The sequence below is a fragment of the Silene latifolia genome, chromosome X (assembly GCF_048544455.1).
Source record: "Silene latifolia isolate original U9 population chromosome X, ASM4854445v1, whole genome shotgun sequence".
Taxonomy (NCBI): domain Eukaryota; kingdom Viridiplantae; phylum Streptophyta; class Magnoliopsida; order Caryophyllales; family Caryophyllaceae; genus Silene; species Silene latifolia.
Window position 1 is genome coordinate 211,794,817 of NC_133537.1, and position 27,476 is coordinate 211,822,292.

A 27,476-nucleotide genomic window follows, 5' to 3' on the forward strand; every position below is an offset into this window, starting at 1 on the left:
CTTGGTGGAAATACAAAACAATCTGATATGGATGAGTTTATTGACTGTTTGGCAACATGTGGTATGACTGACATTCCTGCCACTGGAGCCTTCTATACCTGGATAAATAAGCAAGACCCTGCCTCAAGGATTTATAGTAAGTTGGATAGGTTCCTTATCAATCAGGATTGGCAATCAAGTTTTCCTGATATGATGGCTCATTTCCAGCCTGTTTGTTTATTTGATCATAGTCCATGCACTGTGAGTAATGCTAAGCTAGTAATGACTAGAAGAGCCTGTTTCAAATATTTTAACATGTGGGGGAAGGCTCCTGATTTTCTAACTAGAGTGAAAGAAGAATGGGATAAGTTTTACCCTGGTCACAAGATGTTTAAGGTGGTCAAGAAGCTTAAGGCCCTAAAACCTAGGCTCAAAGATCTGAATAAAGAATGTTTTGCTGATATTGAAAATTCCACAAAAATTGCTGAAAATGAGTTGACTAATATCCAAATGCAAATTGATTCTGACCCTCAGAATGCTAATCTCATCCAGAAGGAATTGGACATCATTGATAAATTAAAGCAGCTACAACCAGCAAGGATCAGCTTCCTCAAACAAAAGGTTAAGGCTCAATGGCTTGAGGATGGGGACAGTAACACTGCCTACTTTCATGGAGTAATCAGGAAGAGGAGTAATGTGAACAAAGTTATACAAATTGAGGATCAGAGGGGAGTTCTATGTTCAGACAGCAAGAGTATCCAGGATGCATTCCTGGACTATTATGAATCCCTCTTGGGTAGTAGGAAATCCACTGAAAAGGTGAGAACTGATGTTCTCAGTCATGGGAAGTGTTGTAATGATGAGCATATTCAGATACTTAATAAGCCTATCACCAATGAGGAGATTAAAGCAATCTTTTTCAACACTCCAAATGATAAAGCTCCAGGTCCTGATGGCTATACTAGTGCCTTTTTTAAAGATAGTTGGGACATTTTTGGTTAAGACACCTGTGCTGCTATAAAGGACTTCTTTACCTCAGGTAAGCTGCTGTCTCAAGTGAATGCAACAAACATCACTCTTATTCCTAAATGTGAGAGACCTGCCTCAGTCAAACATTTTAGGCCTATAGCTTGTTGTAATATGATATACAAGGCTATTTCAAAGATCATGTGCAACAGATTGTCCTTGGTCCTTCCTGACATTGTAAGTGAGAACCAAGGAGCTTTCATTAAAGGGAGATCTATTATTGAAAATGTCCTGATTTGTCAAGATATTGTGCAGCTGTATAAGAGGAAGGCTGTCTCCCCTAGATGCCTATTTAAAATTGAGTTACAAAAAGCTTATGATATAGTGGAGTGGGAGTTTCTTGAGCAGCTTCTACAAGGTCTTGGTTTCCCTGAAGATTTCTCACAGAGAGTTATGACCTCTGTGACCTCAACAAGCTTCTCCTTATGCCTGAATGGGAGCCAGTTGGGTTACATTAAAGGGAAGAGAGGGCTTAGGCAAGGGGACCCCATTTCCCCCTTTTTGTTCACCCTTTGTATGGACTATCTCACTTGGATGATTGCCTATGCCACTGATAATTGGCCTTTCCAGTACCACCCTTTATGTAAGGGAGTAAAGCTTAATCACCTTATGTTTGCAGATGACTTACTAATGTTCTGTAAAGGCAGTGCACCGTATGCTGTTGATAAGGGCCTTCTCCTCGTTTTCCAGAGCATCAGGACTCACTATGAACAATACTAAGTCTGAAGTGTACTATAATGGTGTTGCATTAGAGCTGAAGAATGACATTCAACAAGCAACAGGTTTTGTGGAAGGTTCCCTACCTTTCAGGTACCTGGGGGTCCCTATATAGGCTGGACGGTTGACCAAATTAGAATGCAATGCCCTGGTGGAGAGAATGGTGAATAGGATCAGAAGTATTGGAGCCAAAAAGTTGTCTTATGCAGGCAGGGTAGTCCTTATAAACTCTGTGCTTAATACACTATACTCCTACTGGGCAGGAATGTTCATTATTCCCAAAGGGGTAATCAGAAGAATTGAAGGCATTTGTAGGAACTATTTATGGGATGGTAGCTCTGATTACCATAGAGTTCCTTTAGTTGCTTGGAACAAGGTCACTTTACCTAAAGATGAAGGTGGCTTAAGCATAAAGAAAACAGAACTATACAACATTGCAGCTGTGGCTAAACTGGTTGATTGGGTATATAACAAAGCTGATAAGCTCTGGATCAAATGGATAAGTCAGGTATATCTTAAACAGCAGGACTGGCACACCTACATTCCTGCAGCTGGTGTTGCTTGGTCCTGGAAAAGTATTTGCAAAGTAAAGGAAATGATGAAGACTGGATATCAGAATGACCACTGGGCAGCTAACCTGAAGGGGTATTCTATCAGAGAGGGATATGAGTGGCTTAGAAATAAACAGCCTAAGCAAGATTGGGTTCAACTGGTCTGGAATGATTGGAACTTACCAAAGCATGCTTTGATTTTGTGGCTAGTGATGAACCAGGGTCTTAACATCAAGGCCAAATTATTTCAGTTTGGCTGCTGTCCTGACAACAGATGTTGCATCTGTGATCAGGAACCTGAAACTTTGGAGCATTTGTTTTTTGATTGTTTATACAGCAGACAGGTGCTGAGTTTAATTGAGCAATGGTGTGGTTTCAAAATTGCAGTGGATGCTTATACTAGTAGTCTTAGGAGTGCAGGGGCAAGACTGAAGTTGCATACTCATTATCTTCTCTGGTCTGCCTGCTTCTATCATATATGGAATCAGAGGAACAACTCAAGGGTGAACATGATCCTTACTAGGCCTGAAACTCTGGTTATGCAGATCAGGGAGGATGCCATGAGAAGGATCAGGTCAAAAATTGGAAGAACTGCAGTGAATGATGAAAGGACTTGGCTTAAGAAATGGGGCATTGTAGTCTAGATTTTGGTGGTAGGTTGTTCTAAATGCTGGCTGTTAGGGAGATTTCAGTTTGATTATGCTGTCTTTTCCTCACATGTAATTGTACTTGTTTGATATCAATATATATATATACTCACATTTGGTAAAATAAAAACTCTTAAGTGATAATTATATAATTATATCAAAATGTAATGAGTCCTATAATGTCCAATTAAATTAATTTACAACCCTTTGTAAATATGATCCACAAATAACCTCTACCTCTAAAAATACAAAACCTCGATTAATTTAACGAATTAAATTAAATCTTATTTAATCACATTATAATAAGATAAAATTTCATTAGTCAATCATCTTATAATTGAATAATAAACTTGTGTTTACTCGAGTTCTAAACTCGACTTCAACAAACTCACACAAATATATATATATATATATATATATATATATATATATATATATATATATATATATATATATATACTCCCTCCTATTCTCCATATTCTTCCCCTTTGTTGGGGGCACAAGAACTAAGGAGAGGAATAAAGTATAAATTGTGAGTTTGGAGGGGTTTGGTGATAGGAGAGGGGAATGAATAAAATAAGGAATTGTGAGTTAGGTGGGGTTTGTTGATAGGAGAGAGAAATGAATAATTAAGAATTAAATAAGGAATTGTGAGTTGGGTGTGGTTTGGTGATAGGAGAGAGGAATGAATAAAATAAGATTAAAAGTTTCCAAAAAAGGAAAGGGGAAGAACACCAATAATCCGTTTTAGGAAAGAGGGAAGAAAATGGAGAATAGGAGGGAGTATATATATATATATATATATATATATATATATATATATATATATATATATATATATATATATATATATATATATATATATATATATAAATAAATAAAAGGGATCGATCAACTCCGTATCAAATACATTTGATCATTAATAATTTGATTCCATCCTATAGGTGTGACCTCAAGGAATCAATCGATCACCACCGTCGATCTACGCAACGTCAAACTCTAGTCAGCCAATCGTTACCGATAAATGTTGATCAGTGGACTATATAATGTATCATCCCTTATGTATTCTTATTATGAGATTTAAATATGTGATCACACTACTGTTGAGGACACATACTCCAACAATCTCCCACTTGTCCGAGACAAGTGTGCGTCACCAATTCTCTTGTCCTATTACATCTCCCACTCAATGCAAGGTGTTTTGCCAGTCGTACTTGCATGGGATCATATCTAGAGTGGTTTCCTCGATCTGGAGAGTAGCTGTTTGCCCGGAATTATCTACCTTAGATACCGTCCAAGCGTGGCCACGCATTTCCAGTTCACTACTCCTCGAGTGGCCCTGAGATTTAGATAACCCTGACAAGGGGGTGGACAATTCCTATCGCACTGTTCCCATTGTTCAGCCACAGTTCATGATGACCCAAAAGATGCCCAATTGCACTCCATATTCGGAAGTCGTAGAGCAAAAATCAAAGCGAACCAGAAACTGTGTCGACTTGGGCGAACAGTCTCTAGTCAAAGAATTGACTCAAAAAGAATACTATCGTAGTTCTCGCCACGACCAGGCTATATGAATTTCAAGAACTCTATAAGCAGTCATTGCCCGACATAGTCTCCCATACAGTCTGCCTATGTGATCGACTAGTCATCTCTAATGACCCTATGACACTTGAACTTGCCATCAACCGACTCACACTCTAGTCACTAGGAGACGTCACCTCATATCAGTGATTAGGGGCCAATACTATGTTAATCCAGTTCACTTTTATAGGGTTCAACGTTGTCCTTACAACCTATTTGGATATAACAAAGTAATAAAAAAGTTTTAAAATAAAACTTAAACGATAAATGGGATTATGATATATGAACAAACAAAAACAATGTAATCATTTCATATCTCATAATCTAATACAAATTAGGCATGCGTTTATGACACATGAAAACTACATGTTGGTCGTGGTTAGCCTGCGACAAGGGCTTGGTTAGAGGATCGACAATATTATCATCTATCCCAACCTTACAAATTGTTATTTCCTTCCTTTCAATGTAATCTCTAATGACATGAAATTTTGTAGGTACATGTCTAGACTTGTTGCTAGACTTGGGTTCTTTAGCTTGAAAGATGACCCCACTGTTATCACAATAAAGTGTGATAGGATCTTTAGCGGAAGGAACTACTCCTAGCCCCTCTAAGAACTGCCTAATCCATACAGCTTCCTTGGCAGCTTCAGATGCTGCAATGTACTCAGCCTCCGTTGTAGAATCTGCAGCAACTGCCTCTTTAAAGCTTTTCCAGCTAACCGCACCACCATTTATCATGAAAACAAAGCCAGCTTGGGATTTCATATCAACCCTATCAGTTTGAAAACTCAAGTCGGTGTATCATTTCACACACAACTCGGAATCTCCTCCAAACACCAAGAATGAATGCTTAGTCCTTCTCATGTACTTCAGGAAATTCTTGACGGCTATCCAGTGACTCTCACCTTGATTGGCTTGATATCTACTCGTCATGCTCAAAGCATATGAGACATCCGGACGTGTGCATATCATGGCATACATGATCGATCCTAGCGCGGAAGCATAAGGTATCGATTTCATGTATTCAACATCTTCGGGTTTAGTAGGTGACTTTCACTTGCTCAAAGTAATCCCACTACCCATTGGAATAAAACCCCTTTGGGATTTATCCATGCTGAAACGACGAAGAATATTATCAATTTAAGACTCTTGACTTAATGCCAATAACCTTTTAGGTCTATCTCTATAGATCCGGATACCTAATATGCATTGTGACCCTCCTAAATATTTCATCTGGAAATGATTTCTCAACCACCCGTTTACGAAGGTAAGCATCGGTACATCATTCCTAATGAGTAGTATGTCATCTACATACAAGATAAGGAAGACAACTCTGCTCCCACTAGACTTCATGTATAAACACGGTTCCTCGACACTTCGAGTGAAACCATTTTCATTTATCACATGATCGAAACGATGATTCCAACTTCTTGATGCTTGCTTAAGACCATAGATGGATCTCTTAAGTTTGCATACCTTGTTAGGATTCTTAGGATCTACAAAACCCTTGGGTTGTGTCATGTAAACATCCTCCTCTAAATACCCATTTAGGAAGGCGGTTTTGACATCCATTTGCCATATTTCATAATTATGAAATGCGGCAATCGCTAACATGATCTGAACTGATCTAAGCATGGCTACGGGGGCAAAAGTTTCATCATAGTGTAAACCATGAACTTGAGTGAAACCTTTTGCAACTAACCTTGCTTTGTACACATCATCATGTCCATCTATGCCATTCTTTACCTTAAAGATCCTTTTACACTGAAGAGGTATAACATCTTTAGGTAAATTAAGAAAGTCCCATACTTGATTGTCATACATAGAGTTTCTTTCGGATTGCATGGCGTCTAGCCAAAGCTTTGACTTGGAACTAAAAAGGGCCGATTTGTAGGTTATAGGTTCTTTACTTTCTAAAAGTAACACATCTTAATCACCACCCATTTTGATAATACCTACATATCTATCAGGTTGGCGACTGACTCTACCTGACCTCCTCTGTTCGGAAGGAACAATAACTGAATTGGACGACGAAGGAACGTCTACTTGCGTCTCTTCTCCAGTTTGTGGTTCTTGAACTTTGTCAAGTTCAAATTTTCTCCCACTCTGTCTCCTAGAAATTAAATCTATTTCTAGGAAGACAGCCACATAAACCACAAACACTTTGTTCTCATGACGGTTGTAGAAGTAATATCCACGAGATAGTTTCGGATAACCTACAAAGACACATTTGTCAGACTTTGGTGCTAGCTTATCGACAGACTTGTTCTTGACATAAGCTTCGCAAACCCAAATTCTTAAGTATGACAAGTTAGGAACCTTTCCCTTCCATATCTCATATGGAGTCTTTTCGGTGGCTTTAGTTGGTCTTTCATTTAATGATCGAATAGCCGTTTGGATTCCAAATCCACAAAATGAATTTGGTAAATTTTTTTGACTCATCATGGATCGAACCATATCTAGTAAGGTTCGATTCCTCCTTTCGGCCACACCATTGAGTTGTGGGGTGCCAGGTGGAGTATGTTTTGACACAATGCATAATCTTTCAAGTGAGAATCAAATTCATTACTTAGATATTCACCACCACGATCGGATCACAATGCTTTTATCTTTTTGTTCAATTGGTTCTCTACTTCACTTTGGAATTCCTTGAATTTCTCAAAAGCTTTACTCTTATACTTCATTAAGTAGCCATGCCCATATCTACTTAAGTCGTCGGTGAAAGTGATAAAGTAGTCATAATTTCCTCTAGCGGTGATACTCATTGGACCACATACATCGGTATGTATTAGTCTCAATAGTTCACTTGCTCGTGTCCCTTTGCCACTAAAAGAAGCACGAATCATTTTGCCAAGGAGACAAGATTCGCATACTCCTTATGATTCAAAATCAAATGGTTTGATTATTCCAGTTGATACTAATTGTTTGATGCGTTTCTCGTTTATGTGACCTAATCGACAATGCGAAATGTAAGATTTATTTAGATCACTTGATTTGATTCATTTTGATTCGATGTTGTAGATATTATTTGTTTAGTTGGAAGTGTCTAGAACATAAATACCATTAATAGAAGTATCTTGGCCCATGATCAGTTCATTTTTAGACAAAATACAACGATTGTTTTTTATGGCAAAAGAAAACCCTTCCATGTCTAACATAGAAACGGAAATAATGTTCTTACACAAAGTGGGTACATAATAACAATTATGAAGATACAACTCAAAACCACTAGCTAAGGCAATAACATAGGTCCGCTTTGTAATGGCGGCTACCTTAGATCCATTTCCTAATCGAAGATCCATGTCACTCGTGATTAGTGCTTCCACATTTCTTAGCCCCTGTAAATGATTACAAAGGTGAGAACCACAACCGGTATCCAATACCCACGTTGAGGTGGATGTATAATTAATATCAATAACATAAATCTCGGAAGAAATATGACCGGCTGGAGTAACAAGTCTAGCTTTGATATCTCCCAAATACTTGGGGCAATTTCGCTTCCAATGGCCCATGACATTACAATAATGCCATTTATCCTCGGATTGGGCACCCTTCTTGGTATTGGTTGTGGTAGTCCCACTAATCACTTTCATTCCATTATGGGGTTTGGGTTTCTTACCTTTCTTTGCCTTTCTTTTAAACTTACCATAACTCCTTTTAGTTTCAAGGACATTATTGCTAAAACTCCCACTCAATTTCTTATTTCTCCTTGTTTCTAAAAATAAGGATGCCGTTGAATTAGTGAGGTTATCTTCACAAGACTCTCTTACCAAAGTGGTGGGTATGATAATGGGAGTGGGAGGTGTGGAAGTGGTATGGTAGCAAAGACTCCCATCCTCACAAATGCCAAAGCGTAGTTCCCTAGTAGTATCATTGTCATATATGGAGCATTTTTCATTGAATGATTTGAGCCATGAATCAATGGTGATCGGTGTATAAGAATTAGATGAATCCATTGCGAAAAATAACTACAAAATGGATATGAAGGAAATAATTAACATTTATCGTCTTAGACATGTAGAATATTTTCAACAAGTTTAGCATTTATATAATGACCTCCAACCAATTATATAATCTATTCCGAGACCCAAATTCATATTAACTTGGTTGTGAGCCAACGGGCCCTCTACACCCTTACTAATATAATTTGGTAGGTTAACTCATTTAACCGATTCTACACTTAGAACTCTCGGTCGATGAAATTACATTAAGTTCATCTTTAGCCCGGACCTATTGAGACAACGGTCCCTCTAATACTTCTGTTGAGATCAACCAAATATCGAAATGTAATAACATTTTATTACCCCACTTACCCAACGTAAAAAGAAAGCACCCCGGTATAGTAAAATACATTATTGTTCCTCTAATGAAATTGGGATTCATGGGTTCCTACTATTTGGTAAGGCTAAGTCTCAATCTTTTAAAATGTGAGAGGTCTTGTCAATTTATTATCTATCTCTTTTAATTAAACTAAATTAGTGATCTATCGATAATTATAATTGACAAGGTTGATGACTCGATATAAAACTGCATGAGATGTTATGGCGATTCGGCATGCATGCAAACATATAAAATAGAACATGTAAAGAAAAAACAATTTCCTAGTATGGCCTTTCCAAAAATAGAAAAACTAATTATCTATTACAAATTCGGAAACCAACTCCTTTGGTCCCTTGAATTTCATGTGACACGCCTCCCAAGGAAAACACCGTCTTGATCGGAACTCCTTTCCGAATGGCTCCGTCTTTAGGAAACTCCGGAATTACAAAATAATATTAAAATACATAGATATTCCTATTATACATTTATAATAAAAATAAAAATAAATCTATTAAATTACAAAACGGTGATGCGAAATCACATTAAAATTACAACCAAATCGATATTCCCTTACATTACGGGTAATACCGATTAAAACTAAGGCCTTACTAAGACAAATTACATCATTCAAAAATTACATAAATTTAAATGACATAATCACTAAAATATGCAAAAAAATATATGTATACAAACATGCAAAATGAATGTTCCAGATCGCCTTACTAGATTATATCATATATGGCTCGGTTTTTATGGAAATACGTGATATTTAACTTATTAAAAATCACTAATTAATACTTAAATCAAATTTAAGGCCAAGTTAATTATCCTAACTGTTTTAGGACTGAAAAATTAGTCTTCACTAAAAATTTGACAATAATTCAACTTGGTCATACATTGTTGCTCATATTTAACCTTATTTATCATAACATTTATGAAATAATTCCAAATTTAATTACAATAATCTAAAAAATTTGAAACTTAAATTTTGAACATTCTGAAATATTACCATGACCTTCATAATGTCAAAAATATGGGTTAAAATTTTTTTAATATATTTAGAGAAAATATAGTTGCGATTTATCGGTTTTATCAAATAAAATACCTAAAGCATACGAAAATTAATCTAATCAATTTTGCAACTTCACATCTGATATGTAGGATATAAATGGAAACTAAAATAATTTTTTCATGCCATGAAATTCGTTTTAGCTATTTTTAGCTTATATAATCTCGATTTATTCCATTTTAAACATTAAAATCATAAATCATGAACAATTAATCACATTAACTTCAAATTTTACATACAACAAGTAAAATATGCATGTGAGATCGTATTAAAATTTCATGGTCGGATTCGAAGTTTAAGTATTTTTAGTTAATAAACCACCATTTTACTCATTAAAATGTTATTATTATACTAAAAATCATAAAAATGAGTAATAAACTTCCATAAACCATCTAAAATGACCTATTACATTTTAGGACCATAATGTATACATGCATCAAAAGTTTCGTGTATATCTCATACTTACAAAAATTTTCCGGTTTTTATTTTAGTCATCTTAATAACTCGTAAAAAACCATAAAACGATTTGCATGCAACAACCAAAGCTCTGATACCAACTGTTAGGTTCTTTAACCCTCTTATTACACTCTTATAATATATATCTAAGTTACTAATTAAATTAGATGATAAGAATCTTGTGCATGCAAACAAAATCAAGAATAAAGAGAGAAAACAATGTTTTTCTTACATTGAAATAAATGGAAAAATGGGCACAAGGAAGGACTCCTTCCAACCTTATTCTTGAGAAATGAATATAAACATGATCTTCCAAGTTTCAAATTAGAAACTCTCCTTTTGATTGCACCCAAGAATTTACCCAAATAATCCTTAATGATATTAACTAGATATTATTAAGGAATTAATCCCATATTATTATTTTTATTACTACTCTAGTAATTTGATAATAATAATATGGTTATTGTGAGTATATTAGAGAGAAGTTTGCGTAAAGTAAGAACTAGAAAAATGAGCAACAAAATTGCTTCTTAAAAGCACCCAAAACCGGCAGCCTAGTGCACTAGTGGGCAATTACTTTTTCTTCTTTTATTTAGCATGCAAACATAGGTATGATTTCATTAGGGTAGGTTATTGTCATAAGCATGCAACTAGTGGAATGATTACATGCAAGTTGATTATAAAACAAAATGCAAAATAAAAATGTTGTCCCACAACATATGTATTTCGGCCAATACGGGTATAAAATGGACCATTTTGATTTTATAATGTTTGTCACACAAATACAAGAATAATATGCTTATTTATCTTATATAAATAAGTATTAGTTTGATCATGTACCAATTATATGATATAAACTAATAATTAATATACAATTAAATCTTAAGTGATAATTATATAATTATATCAAAATATAATGAGTCCTATAATATCCAATTAAATTAATTTAAAACCCTTTATAAATATGATCAACAAATAACCTCTACCTCTAAAAATACAAAACCTCGATTAATTCAACAAATTAAATTAAATCTTTTTTAATCACATTATAATAAGATAAAATTTCATTAGTCAATCATCGCATAATCGAGTTTTCCGACCTACCAAGTTTTTACACTTCCGTCGATTTCTCGCCAACAACCTAGCAAGTAAGTATGAGGGTGTAATTAATCCTCTTCTTTTATATCCTTTTATTTGTTTTTATGACCTTAACATGCTAAAATATGATTAACATGGTCCAAAATACGGATCGAATGAGGCAATACCGAGTTTTGACCTGAAATAGAGGCCCCTAGTCACAACTAGGTGGCCCGCTCCTATATGGGCTGTCCAGGTCACAACTCAAAAATGTTTGAGTTCATTCTTTCCAAATCATTTTTATGATAAATCTTTTAACCATAAATTATGTTCACCCTTGGTTCCTTATACCCTGACGGTTTAATCCGTGTTTCGGTGATGATATTTAGTTAATTACATTTTAAAAGGTATTTTAAAATCTTTTATTCATTTGTTTACATTTTCAAAACAACCATATTAACCATACATGCATAATCATCCTTGGTTCCCCATACCATGTCGGTTCAAACCCGAGTACAATGATGAACATTGACTAATTACAAAACAATAAACTTAACACAATTAGTTCATAATAAACATTTTTACATCCATTTTACAAAACCATTTATGTCAAGCTTGCAAAACCGAATCCGACATCGAATATTATCAACACAATAATGATTATTCAAGTCTCGTTCTCCATACTAGCACAAAAGCGGTCTAAACAACCTTTTCAACAAAGACGAGTTCAAATACCCTTTTACAAATAATTTCATAAACATTTTGAACAACCAGGAGACACACCTTTGGATCGTGTGCTGCCTCGTGCCTGAACAGGCCCACTGATTTCCAGTTTTCAAACCTGGACATGCTCCTATGCATCGCCCTAAGGCTCGCGCCTCAATAGGTTGCCTGATGTAGGTCTTGTTTCATTTCCAGCACTTGTCTAGGACGATCCTGACTTCGGTTAACCCGAACACAGGACGGATCAGATTGATAAGTCCCATTTTACTTTGTATTTGCAAAACGCCTTTCAAGGACAAATGGATCACGTTATTCACCATAAACCTAACTCGGTAAATGGACGTTTAATTTCTGAATTGCATGCAAATCAACATTAAATCCAACTTGACATCAATTACTTGATATTTGGATAAACAACCGACAAAGTAAACTTCACATGTTAGGTTTAAACTTGTGGATGTGCATTCATGCATTTTTCCGTTTTATCAACTTTGGCATTCAACCAACCAAGATCGATCAGTAGAGGCCGCTACCATGGGCGGGATTGGGTGTCCGATTAAAGGGCTTCCCAATACGTACCTTCACCTCTTACTCAAAAACTTTGGATAGTGGACGACCTTATCTAGGGCGAACGAGAGTCATTCTAGAGATAGGATGCTAAAGAGGGATGACTCCTTATATTTAGTACCTATGTCAAACACCGCTTTTTGCCTTAGTTGACCTAAGTATAAAGTGGATTCGAAGGGTTTCCAAGCATCCCACAATTGCTTGGTGGCGAGTCTGAACATCTATAACATCGTTTCGAGACCCTTACCGAGACAAAACCGACCGATCTAAAACGATCTGGTCGAAAGCATTTAATACGCCACCAAGCATGGCTTTCCAACCGCCACATGTCCACAGACTGGTTTGGCATTGCATGTGGGCCCATGTCCATAGATTGGTGACTCCACTGGAGATAACTAAGGCACTTGTGTCATGGCGATCCCTAGATGGCGAGACTCGAACGAGGTCATGGTTGAAATGCATTAATTGATATTACGGCCATAAGTCGGGTTCCTTGTCCGGGCCCACAACCTAACCTTTATCGACCAATTGGCTCGTCCTGTCGGCGTGAGTTTTTTCATCCCCGCGTTTCGAATCCTGATTCTGTCAAGCATACCATTGACGTTACACATTTCTGTTTTGTCAAAGAGCTTTCATTTCCTTCGTGCACGAGGCTAGGGCACCCTCCTTATACATTTTGTTTGGATTGGTATCCCTCTAGAAAGTTGGGGATTGATCGCTGGGTGTGTAACCACCCTTTTAAGCCAAAATCCGTGTCAGCATTATGGATAATATAATGGAATGTGAGTGCTTATGTGCTATGTGATCATAAGTCCTTCCGTGTCACTTCCAACCTTTTTAAAAAAAACATCTTTTTGCGCCGTTATAATGCCATTTCAAACCTCGGTCTTTCGCTGACCGTTGTACACCTTTTTAGGCCGTCGTAATGACGATTTTCAAACCCAGTTTTCTACTACCGTTCAAAAAGCACCTTTTTAAGCCGTCGTAATGACGACTTTCAAACCCGCTTTTTTTTATGACGGTTTCAAAAAACACCTTTTTAGGGCGTCGTAATGACGACTTTCAAACCCGGTTCTCACAAACCATTTCAAAAACACCTTTTTTCGCCGTTATAATCGCCGCTTCAAGACACGGATTTTAAACAGTCTCGCGCCGACATAATGGCTCTTTCAAAACCCGAAAATCACACACCCTTTTTCAAGGCTTTTCAAGTCCCCAAGACCACACACCGTCCCTGAGACCACAACAATTTCAAACCTTTCAAACCTCGATTTTCAAAACGCACGATTTTGGATTTCAATAGCCGTCTTTGGAAACAACAGATTGTTTTCAAAGCTGCTGCAACTCATACTCAAACCGTCTTTTGAAACAAACCTAAGATAACCCCTTTTCAACTGGCCGACCTTTTGAAGATCCCTACTCTTCGGAAGCCGTCCATAAAACGACAAATGAATCTTTTTGAAAATTTCAGTCCACCATTCCAATGCCCCCTCATGTTAATCGAGTCAAACCAAATGTACTTATGGGTCTTTACTTATGAGTCGTCTCATCTCGAGACACGTTCAACGGCGTCATCACCTTACGTTGAACGCGAGTAAAAGTCTGGTCAACACCGTCACACCATAAATCGAGTTAGCACCGAGGTACCACACACGGTCGTCCTCGTCTCGCTGGGTCCAAAAGTGTATTTCCGTCTTCTGTGTTGTCTGTGTTTGGTCGTTAAATCGTGTCAGATTGGGATGTAACATGAGCCATTTTCTGCCTCAGAACCATGGCCCCATGTTTAGCTTCCTCCAAGAAAAACAACGATGAGAACAAAGATATCACAACTGCTCAGCTAGCCAGCCTACTAACATCCCTTAAGGTGACGCAGGACGGTGTCAAGATCGGTATTGACACCCTGGAAAACAAGGAAACCGGAGAACACAACACTTCGCCTTTAACCGAAATTGAGAAAAGGCTTATGCTCTTGGAGAGCAACTCTTAGCTCGCGGTAACAACATTCACCTTGAAAACAATCGAAGGTTCGAACCCGTTGGGGATCACCTGCCTGACAGAGGACCCACTAAATCACACTCGGGCCTTTAAGGATTACATGCCCATCAAAGGGGTTAAACAGGAACTCTTCACTCGGATCTTTCCATCATCTTTGGAACCGATTCCCCGCCAATGGTACTATTCCCTCGACCCAAAGAGCATTGCCACTTGGGACAAAGTCGCCGTTAAATTTGCTAAACAATACGCTGACAACGTTAAAATCCAAGCCAACACCCGCACTCTTGAGGTCCTGCCTCAAAATGACAAGGAAGGATTCACCGAATTCCTGACCTGTTGGGGGAGGGTAAGCACCAATTGGTCAGTAAACCGAGTGAATCAACTTTGGTGGAGAAGTTTATCAACAACCTCCCTCCAGTTTATGCCAACCTGCTGAGATATCAAAACATCAAAACCTTCCAGGATCAGCAAATCCTCGGAACCCGTATTGAAGACGACTTACGCAAGGACATTGTAGCCAAAACTAGTAGTAGAGGCTATCATGGGTCTACATCAACTGGATCTCATCCCTACGGTCAGACAAACAAAATCGATGAGGTCAACCTCCTTGAACCAACTACAAATAAAACTGAGCGTCCTCAAAGGGCATTCAACAACATGGGAACAACCTATGCCAGCGCCCTAAAAAGACTCATGGACCAAGGGAAGCTACAGCCAATCGGGCCTACTCCGGACCCATCAGGAGCAAACAAAACCCGTTTTCAGAACCCCAACGCATACTGCCAATACATCCAAGACAAAGATCATGACACAGAAGCTTGTTTGAAACTAAAGCACGCCATTCAAGATATGATTGAGAAAGGGGAATTACCCTTATCTTCTCCAACAAAACCAAATAACATGATCAACCCCTTAGGAATCTACGCCATCTCCGATGGACGAGCCAACTTTGGATTGCTCACATCTCATCCTGCCTATTCAGGACGAGGTGAATGCCTTGGAAAAGAACACCCCAGATGGGATGTTCGTATTCAGCGCCACAACCATTCTCACCATGTTCCAATAAGTTGAAGAAGCCATAACCAGTCTCTCAGAAAGGATCACCCGACTTGAGGATGCCTACCACCGACTGATTGTCAACCCACCAACACCAGCACCACGCCCAAGGGAGGGTCCTCCAAGCACCCAAAACTACAAATTCCAGAAGAGATTCCTCCCGCCACCATTCTGGCATGCACCCCATAACTATCAACCCCACAATAATCGGCCGCACAAAAACTTCCCCTACAAAAACTATCCGCCGAGGAATACCCCTCCAAGAAACCCTCGCGGCCCCAAAATCAACCGTATCTGGAGAGATGATGTGGAAGATGTCTACATTGTTTCAGGACGCCCCTACCAGAATCTGAACAATACAATAACTAATCTAACAACAAATGACCAAATCGTCCCAGACGTAGACGTTCAACCCAGGATCCCCGAGAACTCGATCCTTAAGCAATTGCAAAAGGCCAAGGCGAAATATCCCTTTGGCAACTGATTGCTACATCCTTCGAACATCGGCAAGCCTTGCTACAAGCCTTGGGAAAGTTGACAGTTCCCTCTAACTTCTCTCTTGAAGAAGTGGTAGCACACATGACCAGAGATGTCCTTGACCTAAACAACCCAGACATCTTCTCCGACGAAAATATCCCCTCGTTCGGAGCTAATCATAACTTGGCCCTATACAACACTGTGTCGTACTTGAAGAAGAATGTACCCATGGTTCTAGTGCATGACAGATCCGCAGTCAACGTCATTCCCCTCAAAAGGGCCCGTAAACTGGGAATCAAGGAAGCTGACTTGATCCCGACTAATCAACGGGTGCGCGCCTATGACGGCCCTCGTCGTAAAGTCGCAAGGCTCATCACCCTGACCATCACAATGAGGCCCCTGGAAAGACAAGCCATTTTTCAAGTGGTCGATATCGACGCCTCATTCAACATGCTCTTGGGGCACCCCTGGATTCTGGTCGAGCCCTCTTGAGAGGTTTAGTTTTCGGTACTTGTCGTTAGGAGCATCTAGACCAAAACAATATTTATAACTCCACAAACAACTCTACTATTAGTAAAGAGGCAAGTAAAGGTCGGATCCCAAGGGACGGGTATTGAAGTGAGATTTTCAATTGCAAGTAGCGGTGTCTAGGGGTGTCACAATTTGGGGTTGGAATAGAAGATCACTAAACTAAATAGCAATGAAAGTAAACAAGCAAGATGATTAAAAAGAGATGTAAACAATTGATAAAAGGCACTAGGGTGTTATGGGGTCATAGGGGATTCATGAGAATTTATCATACAAACATATTCTCAAATTATAAGCAAACAGTTATTGTTGTGACGGATTGAGTTGGTTTATATCTTACAATCCTAGGAAAGTTTGGGTCCCGGAACCGAATCGATTAGATTTTACAACACCTACAAGTCGACTTAATCTTCCCTACTCAACTATATGCATGGTCTAATGAGACTCGAGTTGGTTTATGTCTTACAAGTCTCATTGAAAAGGTATGTGATGGGAAAAAAATGCAAGGATTCATAGGCTCGCATTTCATCAAACATAACATGTGCATAAGTTGAGATCACAACAAGCAAGCAAATAAACTATGAAAACATATTAAATTAAGCATGAATCATCCCCCGTGTTGGTTTCCCCTAATTACCCATTAACCCTAGTTAAGGAAACTACTCACTCATTATCATGTTGAACATGTTAGCAAGGTTCTGAATCATACCAACAAAGTAAAACATGATGAATAAATGAAGATGATTAACAACAATTAAAAAGGGATTAAGAGAATTATACCTACTAATGATTCCAATAATAAAGCAAAGAATAATAGAAGTACTTGATGATTGATTGGAAGGTTGTCAATGTCCCAATAATAACTCAAATAATCTTCAATTACCCAAAATAAAAGATGAACAAAAGAGAGATTAAGGAAATGAGATTTGTATTAAGACTTGATTAAAAGTTGATTACAAGATTAAAGAGAGATTTAGAATGATATAAACTACACTAAAGATTGATAAGAAGAACATGATTATCTAATTAGACTAATGGGGTATTTATAGTGGGGATTAGGTACACAAATTAGGGTTTACTGAGGGCTTAAATGACGATTAAGCCCTTGAGGAATCGCTCCTCTCAGAAAAATATGCGAGTCTTATTTTGCTAGTCTTTCCGAGGTATGCGCATCCTTCATAGAACAAGAAGAAAACGGAATAGCTGTAACACAATCCGAGCGTCCAGGGCACGGGACGAGCGGATTGTCTGGCTTTTGGACGAGCGGATTCTTTGGCTGGACGGGCGGATTGTGTTATTTTTGGACGAGCATCCCTTGGAAGAAGACGCTCGGATTCCTTATCTTGGACGGGCGTCCATAGGGCAATCCGCTCGGATTCTGAGTCAGCTTCTTCCTTTCTTCTTTTCTTCCTTCTTCTTCATACAATCCTTAGGGATTTTATCGGAGATGCAAGAATCTTTTCTCATCATTGCCCAACTACTATAATATGTACAAAGGCCTTCTAGTCTTGTCTTCTCTTTGATGCTTGATCATTGAATTCAATCAATTTAGCTCTATTTTGCCATGAAAATGCAAGGTTTCCACTCCTTTCCTACCAAGGGATCAAAACCTCAAAGAATATGCAAAACAAAGGACTAAAGACAATAAATGACCTAAATATGCACTAAAAAGCATGGGAACAAGGCTAATTCGGGGACTAAATACGCTCAAATAATGGTCACATCAGATTCATGCCGCCAAGGCCTTCACCTCAACTCTTCAGCAGAAAATCAGGGTACCCTTCAATGGAAAAACAATAACGATCCCTGCATCCCTGATCAAGGCTGCGAACGCCCTAACTGATGAATCAACACCCTTTGATTGTGACCCGTTCTCGAACCTCATAGTCAACCGCATTATGATGCACCAGGGTTATTTCCCGGGGCTACCTCTCAACCCACTGAAAAGCACCTTGCCTCCCATGAAAGAAGCTAAGGTTTCCAACATCCCCTTTGGGCTGGGCTACGAACCGGCCGATGAAGACATCCATGAAATGTGTCTCCTAGTACGGAAGCGCAAAAAGCAAGGAGTCATCCTCCGACCCTATCACTTGACTCTCAATGGCTACTTCGTCCCTGAGGGAGAATCTAAACTTTACAACGACTTCCCTGAGCCAATTTACGACCCCGTAGCAAAAGCCAAACACCCGGGCGTATAGGTCTTTGAAGACTACTACTTCATCCCCGACAACGCCAAAGCTGCCTCAACCAAATCTGATTCAACCCCTTGTCTAGACGGGCGAGCCGCGAGTCTCCTTTTTGGAGAAGACAACATCAAGCACCTCGACTATGAGCACATCATCAACATTGCTCTCAAAGACAACCAGTTCGATCCCACTGCCTTAATCTCTGATGCTGACCCAGAGAAAGTTGTTCAAGGATGGAAGAAGACTGTCAAGTGGATCGATCGTCAAGGCCGCATTCTCAAGATCACAGCTGGAGAAGGCCCCATGTTCAAAGACGGAAGTGAAGACGAGACTGAGTCTGAGTCCGAGTCTGATGACAAACTTGAGTTAGAGACTGCCTAAGCTCCTAATGCTCTCGATGCCTTGGTCAAAGTCCCTTTTCCGATATTTTATCACAAACTTGTGGCTGCCTCAGAGGTTGAGTCAACTAGGGTCACCCCCACTCCCGTAGAAGGTAGCAACTTGGAGCTTGTTCCAGGGGCCACCTCCTCTACTGTGTCGCCTCTGACTCCCCATGAGACGTATGTCCTATCCGAGCTTTTCGCTCAGGTCGACTTAATGAATGCTAAGTATGGATACGACTCGTCTCAAATTAACTGCAATGTAATTCTGAACAAATTTGATGAATTTGACTTGAGTGACTACCCACCTCACCTAGCCAAAGAACTTGACAAACGAGAAGATACGACACCTATCATTGAGGAGACTGAACCCATCAACGTAAGGACCGACAATACACCTCAAGAAATTAGGATAGGGACCACCTTTGACCCCTCGGAAAGACAACAATTATTCGAACTCTTGCACGAATACAAGGACGTATTCGCATGGTCCTTTTAATACCCCCTATACACCAAGGTACTTTCCAAGACCTCCTAATGCATGAAAGTGCTACCATCTCGGTTACCCCAGGCAATGTATATCAAAAGGACCATAAAAGAACATTATTTATTATATAAGTTTAAAGCGATACATAACCAAATTCCAAAACCAACTAAAAGAAATGTAAAGTTTGATAACACATCGGAAGACTCTTGATGACACGTGGTGGCTCAATCCCAGCTATCCCTTGCGCATCCATCTTATACCTGCTCAATAACTGCTCACCATCCCTTTATTGATCACCACAGTTTTTAAAATAATTAAACGGGGTTAGTTACTAATTACACAACATAAGATAAAGCAATATCAATAATACATACAATCCACCAACACCGTCACATCACCAATCACCTGACTAGCCTGAAGAACTACTCCTGCTAGATTACGGCCGCAACCAGTAATCCACCCCGCCAGTAGGGGACTAGAGCCATTCCCACCTAAGCCCCACTCATCAATACCGAGCGCAAACCCATGTTCCATAACGTGCACATCCCTCTTGTGGAGGGTTCCACAAGGGGCGAATCAAAGGCGTGAAGCCACTACCATCAGTGACTTCACTTAGCCGAGGGCGCACCTTGCGAACCATAGACAAACAAAACAACCAACTACAACATCAATAATTACCAATTCAATACGATATAGATCAATAAAAACAATCAACCATCAACAATCAACCAACCATCTAATACACATGTAACCAATAACTCAGTAGGAAATCCTACCTGGAAAAGTAATCACTAATATCGTCACAACAGCGAATCAGATACGTTCATCTAAGAAATCACCTCCAATCAATCACACTATCATACAATCACCATCTAATTAACAAAATACTCCCAAAACACCCAAATTACCCAATTAGGGTTTCAACCAAAATCAAAGGAACGATCTAAAAACTATACTCGGATCTTACCCACAACGCGACGGTCTCAACGGCGTAATGAATTCTTGATTCCGACATCATTAACCTTGGGATTTGAGAGCAATGAGAGAGATGAGAAGCAAGGTAACTTTGTTTAATCTTTGTGAAAGTTAAAGTAAGGTAAAAGTGAAAAGAAATTGACGGATTATGTTTTTAAATCATTCTCACGTTGCTATCAAAACCCGGAAAAATAACTTGTAAAACCAACTTACTCGATCGAGTAGCCCTTACTCGATCGAGTGGCCCCTACTTGATCGAGTACCCATCAGACAGAACACTGTTTCGTAACCAAAACTCACTTACTCGAGAGGGTAAGCTTTCTCGATAGAGTACCCAACAATACGCGGATCCTCCTTGCTAGTCCTGCCACGATCTGCTCGTCTCATGCTGAGGCACAGGTTGTTCTATGAAGGGATCCGTTCGGATCAGGGGAGGGGATGCTCGGATCTTTGTTGCACAGTCCGCTCGTCCTGGGATCAAGCCGCTCGGATCCTTGCAGTGTGGCACGCTCGGATCAAGCTCGGGCAGCTCGGATCCTTGCGCAGAGTGCTTCTCTTGTTTAGCTCCTAAACCATCCGCGAGGATCATGTTGGGGTTGCAAGGATCCTTTCATCATTGCCAATTTCACTTTATTTATCTACTTAGGCCTCTAGTGTTGGTCTTCTCTTTGATGCTTGGTCATTAGATGCGATCCATTTAGCTCCATTTCGCCTCAGAAATGAAAGGTTAGCCATCCTCTCCTACTAAGGACACAAAACCTCAAAGAATATGCAAAATGGGAAACTAAAGATAATAAATGAGCCAAATATGTGCTAAAAAGCATAGAAACGAGGTTAATTCGGGGACTAAATTTTCTCAAATATAAGTCACATCAAGACTCCCGCAATATTCTCAATATGGGATCCAATGGGATGTTTACCGAAGTTGATGACAATCAAACATGGGCCAAAATCGAAGAGATGGCGGTTCATAATTCCCAATATAGTAGGCCTCGAAAGGCCACTAGAGGAGGAAGGCATGAGGTATATTCCATCACACAATTGGGTGCTCAACTAAGTGTTCATATAGACACCATCAATTTGAAGTTTGAGAAGGCCATGGCTAAGCTTGATGAAGCTTCCAAATCACCCAAACAACATGTTAATGCTATAGTGGCATCTTCCTCAATCCCAATTGGAGTATGTGAAAGTTGTGGAACCTTGGGACATGATCAAAATGAATGTAGGGGAACAAGCGAACAAGTTAATGCTTTCCAAGCATACAAGAGTGGTACCCTTATTCCAACTACTATAATGAGAACACCAAATTCCCTCCAAATCTTTCATACAATAGCCAAAATGTCCAAAACCCCCAACAAACATACACAACACCTCCAATGAGAAACCAAGCTCAAAGACCCTTCCTACAACCAACCAAATGACCAAAGCTTTGATGTTCAAAAAGCGGTCCTCCAAATGCAAAAGAACCAACAAAATTTTTTCACCCAAATGCAAAAAAATAGCCAAGCCAAAGATATCACCATCAACAACATTCTTGCCCACACCAAGATGTTGGAAACTCAAATGACCCAATTAGCATCTTCTAGCTCTCAAAGACAAAAGGGGCAATTACCACCTCAAGGTAATCCCCCAAGACATGAGACGGTTAGTTCCATCTATTTGAGAGGTGGTACAAGATATGAAGGACCAAAGAGGCCAATTGATGAAGATGTTGTGGATGCTAGTGACAAGCAAAGTGTTATGGAGAACTCTAAGGAGGTAGATCTTACAACCAATGCAGTTTCAAAGAAAAAGAATGAAGAGAAGGCTAAGGAAAAAGAGCCTATTTTGATTAGACTTCCATTCCCAAGTCGGCAAGCTAAGCCTAAGCTTGATGATCAACTTGGAAAGTTCATGGAAATCGTGAAGAACTTAGAAGTCTCAATCCCATTCATGGAATTTATCAATCATGTTCCGGCCTATGCAAAGTATATGAAGGACATTCTTACCAAGAAGAAATCCATCCGAAAGTTGGAGACTATTGCCTTTACCAAAGTGAGTTGTGCTATTATTCAAGGGAGTTCCCCTCCAAAACTCAAATATATGTAAGAGGCTAGGAATGGGAGAGCTCAAATGCACCACCATCACTCTTCAAATGGCGGAACGATCAACAAAGGTACCTTTAGGGGTATAGGAGGATGTGCCCTTGAGAATTGGCAAATTCTTCATCCCGGTAGACTTTGTCATTGTAGACATGTAAGAGGATTCCAACATTCTTATCATTTTAGGAAGACCTTTCTTGCATACCGCCGGAGCGGTAATCGATGTGAAACATGGAGAGCTTACACTTGAGGTAGGATTGAGACAATCACTTTTAATCTTGACAAAACCATGAGAGCTCCCTGACTACATGACCCATGTTTCATGATCGATCTTTATAGCCGGGAAAGTGATAGGATGAAGTTTAAATCTCCATCCAAGGATCAAGCCATGAGTAAAGAATCAGCACCCACATGGAAGAAGAAAGTGGATGAACTTCAAGTAGCTCTATCCGGAGAGCAAGGAATTTTTAACAACAATGAGAGCTTGAATAGCTCACCCATCATGATAAACAATGAAGAAGGCCTCATTGGCCGAGACAACAAGAAAGAGGAGTTACCCTTGTCAACTCATGTCATCATTGGGGAACAAGCTAGTGAAGTTTGCGGTCTATGGGACAATGAATTTGAAGGATTAGTCAATCCTTATATTGAAAATGCTATGACCTTAGACCAAGGCTTTGTGGATCCTTGTCATCACTTTGACTTGGATGACTACAACAATGAAGAGAATAATGTGCAAAGATCTATCCAAGACCTCTATCATGCAAATGAGCAAGCTTTCGACTAATTCTACAAGGTGTTGAGCAACATCAACAACACTTTGGCTTTGCCCCCTTGACATCTCATCAAAAAAATGAGAGTTCGGTGGAGTCCTCTCTAAACCACCATTTGTAAATATTCTAACCCCTTAACTCGTATTTTATTTCCTCCATTGCATTTTTGTCATTTTTGGATTTGTATTTTTGTGCTTTGATCAATATTTTTAACATGAGAGCAAGTGAGGGAGGTATTTTAACGTGTTTTGATGTGTTGTGTTTGATCGAGTGTGGGGATAACAAGTGCTTAGGCTAACCGAGCCTTCATAGTGCAGCCACAAAAATGAACAAAGGAAAAGAAGAAAGAATGATATGGGAAAAGGAAACCCCACGGGCAGACCTGAGCCCATGGGATCTGATGATTATCTGGGCGTCCCAGGGGAGGATATAACCGTCTTGGCGTTAGGATGCGGGTCCTGGGAAAGCTTAAATTGAAGAAAGTGTCCTGTCACAAAATCAGCGCAGATCATCAGCAAGACGCTCGTCCCAGGCTATGAGCCGCTCGTTATGAGGCTAATCCGAGCGTCCTGGCATGCTTCAAATTCATGAGTTCACGCTGTTTGAAAATCCGCACGTCCCCAAGAGGATCTGAGCATACCCAGAAGCAATCCGCTCGTCCTGAAGAAGATCCGTGCGTCCTTGCACGGGTTAGAAATTTTAGAACGTACTGCATGAGAATCCGCGCGCCTCGTGTTGAATCCGAGCGTCCCCTGCTGCTATTTAACAAAAACACGGGACTCATCCCCTCCTTCCCAAAATCAGTTCTATCTTTTACAAACACAAACACACATATTTTCTCCCTCAAAACCCTCAATCCCCTCAGTCAAAAACACAAATTTCTCTACCAAATTCACCACCATCAAAACAAAACATCCTCAAATCAAGATTAAACCACTCATTTATCAACAAAAGACCATCTAAACATCAAAATCCTCACAAATTGAATCAATTTTCTAGGGTTTGGGTATAAATTCGAAAATCCTAAATTTGATTGGGAATTGATTGAAGCTTGAGGAAACAAGGAGCATTCAAGCACAATATTGGTTTGTTAATACAAATTTTAAAAGGAGAACATCATGGCAAGAACAAAAGACGGAAACAAGGCACCCAAAACTACAAATTTATCCAAGAGGCAACAAGCTCTTCTTGCATCAAAGGCTTTGGTAGTGGTACAACCAAGGGTGGAAATCCAATAAATTGCAACTCCTATTGATGAAGCCACTACACCTACTCCGGTTATAGAACAATTGCAAAATTTTCCGGAGGTAACTTTCTTAACCGATACTCATAGGAATGCATTTTTATCCCTTATAAGGAAGACTATTGTGGCTACCAAGTTTATATGTCAAGATTGTTGGAGTATGTGTCCTCGACAATAGTGCGATCACATTATTAAAACTCATAATAAGAATACATAAAGGGATGATTCATTTTTATATGTCAACTGATCAACATTAATCGGTAATGATTGGCCGACTAGACTTTGACATTACTATCGTTTGACGGTGGTGATCAGTTGATCCCTTAAGGTCACACCTAAAGGACAATTCCCTTAATAGATAAATTAATTAATTGTAAAATGATACAGATTAATTAATTTCTTAAAATTGAACAATTTACATATGTGAGTAAGAATATGAATCTTGTTGTAATTCGATTAAATGAGATTCGTTTTAGTAATTAAGATGTTATATTACTAAAACTTTGTTTTATGAAACAATTAAATTAAGAATGAACGGTTATTTATAATTGCAATATGTTGTAGATTATATTAACATGGACCATTTTATATACTTGTAATTGTGAATTACTAGCCAATTGTTGTATATAATTAAATTAATATGTAATGATATTTAATCGTTAAATATGCATTAATATTATTAATAACATGTTATATGTCACATGTCACACATTATATGACAATATTGACAAATTGACAAAAATAAAATGGACTCCATTTTAACCTAGGTTTACCGGTTTTATGGGGTAGTTTAGGTGAAATGGTTAAGATTGGTTTATTAGTGGTAAACACAATCATTACCTTCAAAACCTAAACTACACCCTAGCATCTTTGATAAGAACAATTAGAAAAGGGAAAATAGCATGCATTGGCTCAATGGCCATCCCCCTTCCCACCGGTTTTTTCACCCCCATATGATAAGAATTGTTCTTATTTTTGTACATTGATTCTTACACATTCTCACTTCTTACTTTTCTCTCCTTTTCTCTTTAAAAAGTTAAGTTTTAGAAAAGAAAATAAATTTGTTCAAAATCTTATATTTAGATTACTAAAAGTAGTAGTAGAAATAATAAAAAGATTATATTTAAGGTCTCTAATTTCATATATCTAGTTAATATATAAATTAGAATTAAGGGTTTGTTTTGGTGCAATTGAAAGGAGGTTCTCACCATAATGAGACAATGGGATCATCCATTTATTTTGAGATCAAGAACAAGTAAGAATGGTGTTCTTACTTGTGCCATATAAACCATTTTTCTCAATGTAAGGAACATTTTCTTTACTTATCTATTTATATTTTGTTATGCATGCATAAGATCATCATATTTAATTAATGAGTAATTAGATATAAAATTAAAGAGTTTAATTTAAGATTTAATGAATCCTTCCAAGTGGTATCAGAGCAAATGGTTGTTGCATGCATAATCGGTTTATAGTTTTCCGAGTTAAAAGTATAACATATAAAACTAGAAATTTTGTGATTTGTAGTATAAAGTCACCGAAATTTTTGCATGTTATATATTCTGGTCCTAAAATGAATTTAGGTCATTTTGATGATTTATGGTAATTTATGGCTCATTTTAATAACTTTTAGTAATTTTATTACATTTTATTGAGTAAAATGGTGTTTAAAATTCTAAAAATAGTTAGACTATGTTTCTGACCTTGAAATTTTTATATGACCTCACTTGCATATTTTACTTATTGTATGTAAAATTTCATACAAATTTGTTTAATTTGCATGATTTATGATTTTTATGAGATAAAATGGTTAAAATTAGTTATACATCGAAACAGGCCATGAAATTTTAATATGTTGTCACATGCACATTTTACTCACTGGTTGTAAAATTTTAGATGAACTTGATTCATTTTGCATGATTTATGAATTTTTAGTGTAAAAATGACATAAATAGTGACTATTTTAGCATAAATAGCTAAAACAAATTAAATTGCATGACAAAATTATTTTAGGTTTCATTTTTATCCCACTTATCAGATCAAAAGTTGGATCATTGATTAGATTAATCTTCATATGCTTTAGATGTTTTATTAGATAAAACCGATAAATTGCAACTATATTTTTCTCGAAATAAATTCGAAAATTTTAACCTTGATTTTTGACATTATGAGTGTCATGTAATTATTTCTGAATGTTCAAAAATTTAAAATTCAAATTTTGAAATGATTGTAATTTAATTTGGGTTTATTTCATAAAAGGTTATGATTTTAAAGTCTATATGAGGATAAATATTAAATCAAGTTGAATTATAGTAAAAAATTGAGTAATGACTAATTTTTGAGTCCTAAGATGTTAGGGTAATTAACTTGGACTAAAATTAGATTTTAGTAATATTTTGTGATTTTAATAAGTCAAAAATCGTGAATAACCATAAAACCGGATTATATACGATATAAATTAAATAGGGCGATTTGGAACAAAATTTGGCATGTTAGATACATATAATAATGCTGCATATTTCTTTGATGAATGTCATAATTTATTTATATAATTTGGGAATTATGTAATTTTATGTTAGTAT

The 27,476-nt window shown here is 38.1% G+C and overlaps 1 protein-coding gene across 1 annotated transcript; it reads left to right on the plus strand.

The window, feature by feature from the left end:
• The first annotated feature begins 1,882 nt into the window (after window positions 1-1,882).
• On the plus strand, window positions 1,883-2,917 carry LOC141619224 (uncharacterized). Its single transcript, XM_074436253.1, has one exon. It carries the CDS (start codon window positions 1,883-1,885, stop codon window positions 2,915-2,917), a length of 1,035 nt encoding a protein of 344 aa, XP_074292354.1.
• The last annotated feature ends 24,559 nt before the right edge of the window (window positions 2,918-27,476 follow it).

Coding starts and splice junctions, on each gene's coding strand:
- LOC141619224 (XM_074436253.1), top strand. CDS start 1,883: ATGGTGAATAGGATCAGAAGTATTGGAGCCAAAAAGTTGTCTTATGCA.